At 47.0% G+C, this 12,247-nt stretch overlaps 1 protein-coding gene across 1 annotated transcript in view; it reads right to left on the reverse strand.

Annotated features, from left to right (window-relative positions):
- LMTK2 (lemur tyrosine kinase 2) overlaps positions 1–12,247 on the reverse strand; it is a 108,848-nt gene that overhangs the window by 65,577 nt on the left and 31,024 nt on the right. Inside the window, exons 2-3 of the mRNA XM_075318043.1 lie at positions 9,969–10,090; positions 3,666–3,810 (exon numbers count right to left, since the gene is read on the reverse strand). Of these exons, the coding sequence (XP_075174158.1) occupies positions 3,666–3,810; positions 9,969–10,090 (267 nt within the window). The remainder of the gene's footprint in view (positions 1–3,665; positions 3,811–9,968; positions 10,091–12,247) is intronic.

Below are 12,247 nucleotides of genomic sequence, written 5' to 3' on the forward strand. Positions count from 1 at the left end.
GACAGGAATGGCTGCGGCGTCCTGACGAGCTGAGGAAGCTGTGGGCGTGGCCTAGAAAGAGCGCGAAACGGGCGCTCATACTGTGCACAGTGAGGGGAGTGGAGCATGTAAATCATACTCCAGCCCTCATTGCTGCTCGCTCCGTGCAGCGTCCCGCCCTTCCCCTGCCTGTCAGGGCTGAGGGCGGGAGAAAAAAAGGGAAACTAGGCCGCAATGAAGCCGGGGACTGTAGTAATAAACGCGGCCGCCGTAAAAGCGCGGTCGCGTGAAAGTCCCCGGCGAACTACAAGTCCCAGCCGTGCCGCAGTGTCCCGTGGCAACGGCGGTCAGTGCGGTAGCCCTTACATATAAACACACTCAGCGACGCTGAGTGTGTAATGGCACATATAGACCCGGTCAGCGCCGCGGTCCCCGGTGCACTAGCACACCCAGCAAAGCTGAGGTGATGCCGTGCGCGGTCCCCATAGGGATACAGAGTACCTTTAAGATGCAGGGCCATGTCCCTGAACGGTATCGGCTCCTATCCATCAGGCTCCACAGGAGTTGTGGATGAAGCCCGGTCTCAGTGCCTGGAGACCGATAAGATCCCACTTCACCCAGAGCCCTAAGGGGGATGGGGAAGGAAAAACAGCATGTGGGCTCCAGCCGCCGTACCCGCAATGGATACCTCAACCTTAACACCGCCGACAAAAGTGGGGTGAGAAGGGAGCATGCTGGGGGCCCTATATGGGCCCACTTTTCTTCCATCCGACCTAGTCAGCAGCTGCTGCTGACTAATCTGTGGAGCTGTGCTGTGCATGTCTGCCTCCTTCGCACAAAGCAAAAAACTGGGCAGCCCGTGGGAGCACGGGGAGTGTATAGGCAGAAGGGGAGGGGCTTAACACTTTTGAGTGTAATACTTTGTGCAGCCTCCGGAGGCATAGCCTATACACCCAATTGTCTGGGTCTCCCAATAGAGCGACAAAGAAATTCCCAGTGCGGAAAAATTGCAAAAAAAGTGCGATTGCATGATTGTTCTTGGGATATTTTATTCACAGTGTTCACTATATGGTAAAACAGATGTGTGGGTGTGATGCCTCAGGTCTTTACGAATTTGTAGACACCTAACATGTATAGGTTTACTTTTATGTAAGGGGTTAAAAAAAATTCAGAAGTTCGTCCAAAAAAAAAAATGGTGTCCTTTTTGCGCCATTTTCCGCAGCTCGTAGCATTCATATTTTTCAGGATCAGAGGCTCAGTGACGGCTTATTTTTTGTGTCTCGAGCTGACGTTTTTAATGGTAACATTTTTGCGCAGATGCTATGTTTTGATAGTCTGTTATTGCGTAAAATTTGTGACGACAAAAAAAAAAAAAAAAAAAAAATCATAATTTTACCGCTACGCCATTTACCAAACAGATTAACTGATTTTATATTTTGATAGATCGGGCATTTCTGAATGTGACAATACCAAATGTGCATTTTTTTTTAACCCTTTATTTTCAATAGGACAACAGGGGGGTGATTTTAACTTACAGCTCTGATCAGCAGAAATACTGCGTCCCTGTTACAGCTCAGTGCTCTGCCGTAACAAAGTGAGTCATGATAGTGACAGGAGTCATCACATGACCTTGTGCTACCATGGCAACCATCGGCTCCGCCCTGATCACGTCATAGTGCCTCCGATTGTGGCAGGTAAGTGCGCGTTACCCGCTACAATACTTCAAATCACACTTTGACAGCGCGATTTAAAGCACACCAATCACCAGGGTTTTCCTATATAACGTAAAGCCAGGGCTATACTGGCACTATCAGGCGGATTCTATACATACCTTTAGTTGTCAGCTCGGATGTATAGGTTTTGAAACAATTAAAGTTTGTAAAATGGACAGTTTTTTTTAATGGCAGCAGCTGACAGCTGGGGTGGGCTTTGATCGCGATTCCTGCCCCCCTGCCTGTTGTTCCTCCCCCTATTTATGCTAATTCCATTATAGAAGGTTGTGGCTATAAATCGTGGTGGCTAAAAGGACCTGTGCTAATATCATACCCATGTGACTAGAAGGGGCGGGCCTCAGCCAACATACAAAGCGATATTTTCCTGTTGGCTGAGGTCCTGCCGCTTCTAGTCACATGGGTATGATGTCAGCACAGGTCTTGGAACCTGCTGCCAATCAAAAAAACTGTTCATTTTAAAACTTGCTTGTATTTCTAAAACATTACATCCTAGCTGACAACTAAAGATATATTTATAATGAGCCTGATCGTGCCAGTATAGCCCTGGCTTTAGGTTATATAGGAAAATCCTGGTGATTGGTGCACTTTAAGAGGTTAACAGGCACAGGATGATCGCAAATCCACCTGCGCCTGCGAAGCACACATCTGCTGTAAATCAGCAGACATGTGCGGGGATCTCCGCTGGCTCACTGCAGCCGCCAGCGGAGATCACCCCTTTATTTTAGGACATTACGGTAAGTCCTTGGACGTGAAGGGGTTAAAACACCCCCACAAACATTCTATATTTGTTTCAGAATTACAAAAAAAAAAAAAAAAAAAAAAAAAGAAAAAAATCTGTTTATGTTCTACTAAGACTAGACCATGAGTATAATGCAGTACAATTCCTGTATTGCAGTGTATGTATCCTTTCTGCAGAACGTTACCAGGAGGCATCTATCTTATGCAGCTGGACTAAGCAATTATGATCATTTAGAACAGAATATTGCTACAAGGAAACCTCAGTGTGAGAACAAGTCAAGGGGACTAAGAAGATCAAGGGTAGCGCCATGGCAAGAAGTACAAGAAAGGGATAACTGCAGGACTCCAAATGTTCTCCGAGCGTTCGGGTGAATAAAGAACCAGGGATGCTGAAAGCGTTCAGGGTGTTGACAGTTTCAAAAAGGTTTTTTTTTTCCACCTAGTAGAAAATAAATAAATGATGCTTAGTTTGTCTACACCGGAAGAGCTGCTGAGCTCAGTGATTGGCTGCAGTGCTGCCGATGTTACGTTTGGGGTGCAGACACTGGGTGCTGCCAACAAGCTCAGAGCTCGACCTGGGTAAAGTAAGGCACAATTGAGAGAACTTGTAGGCCGGGGCCACACGGGGACTAGTGCGATCCTCGCATGACACTCGGCTCACGCTGGCAGCACAGCAGGAGCAGAGTATCATGCGAGTGTCACTGCGACTGATGTCTGATCGTGCTATCAGACCACAGGTGCAGGGGGCGGGCCAGCACTTAGGACAGGCGGGCCGGATTTATCGCCCTCTCTCCTCCGTAGCCGGCTATTGCCATTCTCGTCCTACATTTGCGGTACACCGGTGTACTGCAAGTGCAGCGCGATTTTTCTCTCGCCCTATACACTTGAATGGGTGCAAGAGAATCCAGGATAGCATTACACCTGCAGCATGCTGCGATTGTTCTCGGTCCGATTAGGGCTGAGAAAATAATCGCTCATGGGTGCTGACACACAGGCTAGAATGTTTTATCGCATTCCACTCGCTCTGATTTTCATGCCGTATGGCTTAGGCCTAATAACTTTTCTGAATGGGGACAATCCCTTTAAGCACCTTCGCTACCTGCCCATCCCTGCATCACTCATGGATCAGAAAATCTTAACCAGGTGTGTCAGATGTAAGCCGATCTTACAGAAATCAATCCAACAGTAACACGGGGAGCGGAGCCCATTACCGACCTTGTGGAGTCTGCAGCTGGGTTGGAACGGACAAAGAGACCGTAGGGACCGTCAGGGTAAAGACATCTGCAGGAGACTGGTTGGATGGCGTGTCTTCTGCCGGAGGGGTAAACTCAATCTCATCATCAAAGTGATCTTCAAATTCCTACAAAAGGAAAATAAAGCATTGATAAGCAAAAAAGACAAATGAGTGTAGCCGGAGGCAGCACAGTCACCGTACGGCAAGTGTCCTACAGAAGGCCTGTCCCCGCTTCTCACCTGGCCGCTTCAGTAATCACTTATGACAAAAACTTTTACAACTCTAAACATTTGAATGGAAAAACTGGAGAAAGTTTCTGGCACCACCTGATGCCGCCTACATGGCCGAGTGAGCTGCAATTGTGACGAAAGGATATTGTGGTGCTGTACTTGAGAAGTCTTAAAGGGAACTTGTCAGGTGCAATATTCACCCAGGACCACGAGCAGTTCTTGGTGTATACTGCTAATCCCTGCCTAACCGTCCCTGTATCTAAAAGAGATCTTTAAAAAAAAAAAAAAAAGTATTTCTAACGATCCTTTATTATATACTAATGAGAGCAGAAACTAGTCACATGGGCGTTACTTCCCCCGACTCATCCACCCTCTTAGCACGCGTACAGGGGCATGCTATTCAATGATGAGCATCATCAGCGGTGACACGCGTACCTGTGTCCATTGTCAACACCTCAGTGCGCATGATCAGAAGTCCTGGTCATGCGCATTATGAAGTCGGGTGTACGTGCCCTGGCTTCAGAGAGGTCTAGTGCGCATGACCGAAAGTGCCGGGACTTCTCATCTTGCGCACTGCCCGGCGTCTGAGGCGGTGACAGCGGACAAAGGTAGGCGCATCACCACTAATGACTGTAAGCATTGAATAGCGTACTAACATGCTTAAGAGTGGATTAGTCGGGGGAACTAAACACCCTTGCGACTAGTCCCAGGCTCATTAGCATATCATAAAGGATCTTCAGAAATAAGTTTTCTAAAAGATCTGTTACTAGATACAGGGACAGCTAGGCAGCGGTTACAAATATGCACCTAGAACTGCTTTTGGCTCTGGGTGCATATTAGACCTGACAGGTTCCTTTTAAGGGGGCCGTCCAGGACAAAACTTGGTGTCTTTCTCAGTATATTGCTTATATCTGACAGCCACCAAAGAAGATTTTAATTGATGGGTGGAAGGGGGTGCAGATCCCTAAATTTAGCTGAGGCCTGCCCCAGTGGTTGCAAGATATCAGCAACGTACAGAATCTGTAGCACTGTAAATTGTTTTGTGGCTGAGGCCGGGTAATGCCCCTTCTGTCCTATTCACATCGATAGTTTATACGAGGGTCTGCTGATAAGTCTTTGGCTTTACCCAGAAAGAAATGCGATAGGATGAGAAAACTTTACATTTTTTCCACATACTCTCCACTGATGACAACACACTTCTTACATCGGTATTACAAGTTCTGTAAGCCTAGCAAAAAAAGCAAAAAAAAAAAAAAAAAAAAAAGGATTTTGGTTGTGCTTCAAACCAGGCATCCGTAGCAGCCATGGCATCAGAAATTGTGTGAAATTTGGTACCCTTTAGTTGTTTCTCCAGGTTTTGAAGCCGATTATAATCAGAGGGAGCTAGATCTGGTAAAAAAAGGTGGGTGGTCAACCAGCTCTGCCAGTTTTGCCATGGTCGCTTGCGCAGTGTGTGTGGAAGCGTTGTCTTGTAGGAACAAGATTCCTTTGTTGCCTTCAATTTGTCTAAAAGTTCAATGTAATACTTTGTATTGATGGTGGAACCCTTTTGAAGGTAGTCCACTAGCAGCACGCCCTCCTTGTCCCAGAACACAGACATCACCTTAGTGGCTGGTTTTTGCACCCTGGATGAGGAGAACCACTGTGCCGCCACTCTTTTGGCTGCTCCTTGTTTTAGGGTCATACAAATAAATCCAGGTCTCATCCATAGTGACCAGTCGATCGAGAAAGTACTTATCAGTCCGCAAACATTGACAAATGGACTGGGAAGTTGTCACTCGTATGCTTCTCTGATTTGTTGTCAAATATTTAGGAACCCACTTTGCAGATCGCTTCCTCATGTCCAAATGTTCATGGATAATGACAAACACGTTCACGGGAAATCCCCATGATGTCTGCTATTGCTGTAGCTGAAATTCATCGATTCTCCATTATGAGATTGTGCGCAGCATCGACGATCTCCAGAACCACCACCACTCTGTCGTCCAGGACGTTCCTCATCATTGGTGCAGAATTGGCCAGTTTTAAATTTGGTAACCCAGTTCTTATCTGTGGAATATGAAGGGCATTGATCCCCCAATGTCTGCGACATAGCACTATGAATATCCTTCTCAGACTTTCCTTGCAGAAACAAGAATTTTATCACTCCTCTGCTCTCAGTTGCTGTGAATATTGCATTAGACTCCACCATGTTTTCCCGCATGCGTAGAACACTGTTGCCATAAGCAACAAACACAAAATTTTGAAAACATATATTAGACAGACACATAAGGCTATCATGTGATGTAACATTCGTTACCATAGAAACAAACAGATCACAAAGCCAAAGACTAAGGCCGGTTTCACACATCCGGCTTTCTGCCGTTTTGCCGGATGCGGCGCTCTCCCGTACAGTTAATACAGTACAATGACAGCGCTGTAACTTCCGGGTCACATGCGCCGGTCACATGACAGCATGTGACCGGCGCTTGTTGCGCTGTCACTGTACTGTATTAACTGTACGGGAGAGCGCCGCATCCGGCAAAATGGCAAAAAGCCGGATGTGTGAAAGCGGCCTTAGCAGCCCCTCGCAGATGCAGTGCCTATGCATGGGACTGCTGCGTCCTGCCCCGTACATTGCTTATATCCGAGAAAGGGGAGCCAGCACGATCTGAGAGTGGCATGCATCATATAAAAAGTGCAAATTCACAGATTTATTCCAACTATACTATAATACAAAATTAGATTTTTAGCACATAATTGATACATTCTTTGAGCCACCCCTGCCACGTCACGGCAAATCTCAATAGCGGGGTCCTAATCTAAATTATGAATATCTCAAATCGTACTGGCTCCCCTTACTCTGTCTGGTTGTAGTTATGCTACATTGTTCTGGTGGCTGTCCACCACCATGCCATGCCCGCCTGACCTTGGTTTGCATTATATTCCTTCTGTTGGTGGCTGTTCACATTCAGCCACCTCACCCTTTTCCACAGGCATTGCTAATTAAGCACCATACAGTGGAACCTCGCTTAACGAGTAACCCAGTTAGCGAGTATTTCGCATAACGAGCAAAGCTTGCTGTAAATTTGTAATTCTGTTTACGAGAAAGCCTTGCTGTACGAACAAAATACTCACTGCACACACTTCCGATTCCGTACATCCACTGTGCTCTAACCCACTCATGCAGTCCACACAAACACACAAGCACGCACAAGCACACACACAGACAGACACACACACACACTATGCTCACCTTACCTTCCGTTCCCTCGCCGGCTTCCTGGAACTTGCATGTATTGGGTAACCAAGGCGACAGATGCCGGACCTTCACCTCCCAGCGCACGGACGTCAAAGGCAGGAGCCGCTTGCCTCTGATTGGCCAGCGCGCTGCCTTTAAGTAGCGGCTGACAGGGGAAGGTCCTCCCTCCACAGGATGTGTATCCGGTAACCATCACGACAAGGGAGGAACTTCCCCGTCAGGCGCTACTCTAAGGCAGCGCGCTAGCCAATCAGAGGCAAGTGGCTCCTGCCTTTGACGTAAGCGAGCTGAGTGTGGAAGGTCCGGCATTGGTTGCGATGGTTACCCCATACACGTCTTGTACGGGCGAACTGCAAGTTCCAGGAGGCCGGCGAGGGAACGGAAGGAAATGTGAGCATAATGTGTGTGCTTGTGTGGAATGACAGAATAGGGCACCAGGATGGGACATTTAACAAGTTGTGGAACGAATTGTCTGCATTGTAATGATTTCCTATGGGAAATCTTGCTTTGCTGAATGAGTAACTTGGTTAACAAGCGCACTCCCAGAACGGATTGTTCTCGTTAACCAAAGTTCCTCTGTACTTGATCTGGTCCGCCTTTATTTATGGTTGCTGGTCTGGCACTGTGAAGGTCAGTTCTGTTATTGTCCTGGAGTCTGCTGCACACGCAGGGACCTGGGTTGACCTTTTATCCGCAGTTGCCTCTTTCTGCGACATGGAAGCAGTATATATAGTTTAGGTCGGGTACACATATCCGGTTTTTCGACGGTTTGACAGATGCAGCGCACGCCAGTACAATGGCAGCGCCGCAACGTCCGGGTCACATGCTCCAGGTCACATGACAGCATGTGACCGTTGCTTGTTGCGCTGCCAGTGTACTGTATACACTGTACTAGCGTGCGCCGCATCCGTCAAACCGGCGAAAAGCCGGATATGTGTACCGGGCCTTACAGGTATATGTGCTTCAATATGGTTCTGCTTTTAATTTATCAAGGAGGCCGCAGGGCACATGAAATACATAATATAGGTTAGGACCCCGCTATTGAGATTTGCCGTGACGTTGGCAGGGGTGGCTCAAAGAATGTATCAATTATTTGCTAAAAATCTCATTTTGTATTAAAGTACAGTTGGAATAAATCTGAATTTGCACTTTTTATATGATGCATGCCAATTTCAGATGGTGCTGGCTCCCCTTTCATTGCTTATATCTGGCAATTGCTGATCGGTGGGGGAGCCGGGTCACCAAGCGTTTGGTCTGGGACAACTCTTAAAGTTCTCAGAGATGGCTCACATTCCCAAGGCCTCACATCTGTACATTCCTACCTGAGCTGGCAGGTGCGCACCGACAACATCCTTCGTATCGTTCACCTCCACAGGTGAGAGTGAGGCAGTTTCAACCCAGTAGGATGGGAGAAAAAAAAAACAAAAACCTGGACACGTTCATGTACATTAGGTGACAGAAATACATGGCTAAACTCCATACATTGCAGGCACCATCCTCACAGTACATAGTGTGCTGATTGCAATGTATGGAGTTTAGCCATATATTTCTATCAACACACCATGTGCTGTGAGGATGGTGCCTGCAATATATGGAGTTTAGCCATGTATTTCTTTCAGCACACTATGTACTGTGAAGCCGGTGCCTGCAATGCATGAAGTTTAGCCATATATTTCTATCAGCACACTATGCACTGTGAGGACGGTGCCTGCAATGTATGGAGTTTAGCCATATATTTCTATCAGCACACTATGTACTGTGAGGATGGTGCCTGCAATGTATGGAGTTTAGCCATATATTTCTATCAGCACACTATGCACTGTGAGGACGGTGCCTGCAATGTATGGAGTTTAGCCATATATTTCTATCAGCACACTATGCACTGTGAGGACGGTGCCTGCAATGTATGGAGTTTAGCCATATATTTCTATCAGCACACTATGTACTGTGAGGATGGTGCCTGCAATGTATGGAGTTTAGCCATATATTTCTATCAGCACACTATGTACTGTGAAGCCAGTGCATGCAATATATGGAGTTTAACCATATATTTCTTTCAGCACACTATGTACTGTGAAGATGGTGCCTGCAATATATGGAGTTTAGCCATATATTTCTATCAGCACACTATGTACTGTGAAGATGGTGCCTGCAATATATGGAGTTTAGTCATATATATCTATCAGCACACTATGTACTGTGAAGCCAGTGCCTGCAATGTATGGAGTTTAGCCATATATTTCTATCAACACACTATGTGCTGTGATGGCAAAGGGCAGTGATTGAAATAGGACATGAAAACCCCCCTATGTGACCTCTCCTATCTAAATACAAGGCTTCCTGTCCAGATCAACATTCATTGTGACATTTAATGAGTCAGGGGAGGGTGCGGGATAGCAATATCTGTCAGACGGGACAGTGAAATCCATTGTGTTTCAAGCTGACTAAATGCCAAAATTCCTCCCTGGAATGTAACCAGACTGGATGTAAGCAGAAAGTGAAGTCATTCCCCAAATCATTACTCTACATTCAGCCGTCAGGTGTATGTATATGTGGACGGATCGGAGAGCGGTGATTCATTGCGGGAGAGCAGATCGGTGTTCTGTGCGGCCAGAAGATCTCGCTAAACCAGCAATTCGGGCTCACATTGTCACCACCGAGACTGGAGGTTGTGATTTGCATTTCTGTTTTTCAGCTTGTACATTTGGAGGCTGAGCGAGGTCACCCGCATGTACAGAAACCACATGACAAGGTGCCGATACCACCCAGAAAAAACATCGTGATAGAAGATTACGGTGCGGGTGTCGTCTCACCTTGAAATCTATTTCGGTTTCTTTGCAGCAGGATATACAGCTTATAAGGAGGACGACCAACGCAATGAAGCTGCAGACGGACAGCAGCACCAGGGACACCGGGACGTCACTGCTGGGGACATCTAAAAGGAAGAAAGAAAATCATGTTACATATAAAAAGGCCAGACTGCCCGCCGTACATCACCACGAAACTAATCCTACAGCGAGTATCGCCGGGGACGGATTACAGTCAAAAACACTGCGTCTTCCAGTACAAGCAAAGTGGATGGGATTGACAAATCTCCTGTCCATTGTGCTTTTTTTTTTACGCTGACCTGCGGTGCAGTTTTCCAAGGCACAGCATGTCAATATCTCTTGTGGGAAAGCACAATGTCCCCATAGACTAGCACTAGATGCAAAAAATAAGCAGGTAAAAAACAAAAAAAAAAAAAACAAAACCACGTTTTAGTGCATTCTGCAGTGTAATCCACACCTAATAATGACAATACAAGAGTATATAAACCAAAAATCAGCTTTAAAGGGAACCTGTCAGGTGCAATATGCAGCCAGAGCCACGAGCAGTTCTGGGTGTATATTTCTAATCCCTGCCTAAAGGTGGTGTCACACACAGTGACGACGACAACGACGTCGCTGCTAAGTCGCCATTTTCTGTGACGTAGCAACGACCTCAACAGCGACGTCGCTGTGTATGACACATAACGATCAGACCCCTGTTTTGAAATCGCTGCTTGCTCTTTAAATATTCCAGGTCATTTTTTAATTGCTGCTATCCCGCTGCGCCACATGCATCCTTGGGTTTGACACCGCAGCAGCGACGGTCGCGACGACGCTGAAGGCAGGGACGTAGGACTGGAGGCAGGAAAAGGGCGTGTTTTTGCGGTGTATTTTACAACGCCCCCACGACTCCGATTGATGGTCACAACAGCGTTCCGATTGGGTAACTTGCCGAAGGCGTTAGTGATTTCATTCTTTAAGTTCCATTCTTTGTTCCGTAGTAGAGTCTGTCTGGTGTCGCTAGTGTGTCGTTCTTTGTGTCTTCCTTCGTTTGGCACGGTCACCCAATCAGGCGCCGCTGTAGTGATCACCAATCGGAACAGAGAGCCGTGAAAAAGGCAACGCAAAGGTGCTGTAGTGATCACCAATCGGAACAGAGGGGCGTGAAAAGAAGCAACGCAAAACATGTCTAGGGGTTAACACCACGCCTCTATCAAGGTCTGAGTCGTCGCACAACGACGCGTGTGACACGTCCCAACGACTGTCGAGGTCGCTATGATCGCTGCTCCGTCGCTGCTTAAAATTACATGTTTGACAGCTTACTAGCGATCATGTAAGGTCGCTGTTACATCACAGGAAATGGTGACGTAACAGCGACGTCGTAGTTGTGTGAGAACCCAGCTTAACTGCCCCTGTATACACTAGCATAGATAAAAGATCTTTAGAAAAAGTATTTCTAAAGATCTTTTATCTTATGCTAATGAGAACCAGGACTAGTCCCAAGGGCGTTACTTCCCCTGGCTAGTCGGCCCACATAGCATGCCCCTGTGGGCGTACTAATGTGCTAATGAATGCACAGCGACGCATATACCTCACTGTTCACGGCGGCCAGCAGAGGATGGGATGTGCACTGCGCATGATCCAGAGTCTGCAGCAGTTCTGGTCATGCGCACTGTACCTCACTGAAGCTGGGAAGCTTACACTCAGCATCAGTTTACACATGATCGGAAGTCCAGGGGACTCCGGATCATGCGCAGTGCGCATCCATCCTCCGCCGGCCGCCATGAACAGTGAGGTATGTGCACGTCGCATTCAAAAGCATGTTAGTATTCCCACAGAGGCGTGCTAGCATGCTATGTGGGCCGACTAGCTAAGGGGAGAAACTCCCTCAGGACTAGTCTCTGCGCTCATTAGCATAAGAATATCTGTAGGCTATGTGCCCACGGGACTCTGTATCTGCGGATTTTTCTGCATAAAAATCCGCACCTTTTCATAGGTTCGGATTTGATGCGGATTTTGCGTTTTTTTTATTCAATTGAATAGGCAAAATCCACAATAATTGACATGCTGCAGATTTTTCCGCACAAAAATCCACACTATTTCAGCTGCGGAAAAATCCGCAGCGTGGGCACAGCATTTCCCAAATGCCATAGAAATGGCTGGGGAGTAGCTGTGCTGCAGATTTCTGGAAAATCCGCGGCTTTTCCGCGAGAAATCCGCGGCAAAATCCGCGCATTTTCCGCAGCGTGGGCACATAGCCTTAGATATACTTTTTCTACAGTTCT

This window comes from Anomaloglossus baeobatrachus, chromosome 7 (genome assembly GCF_048569485.1).
Source record: "Anomaloglossus baeobatrachus isolate aAnoBae1 chromosome 7, aAnoBae1.hap1, whole genome shotgun sequence".
NCBI classification, from domain to species: Eukaryota; Metazoa; Chordata; class Amphibia; order Anura; family Aromobatidae; genus Anomaloglossus; species Anomaloglossus baeobatrachus.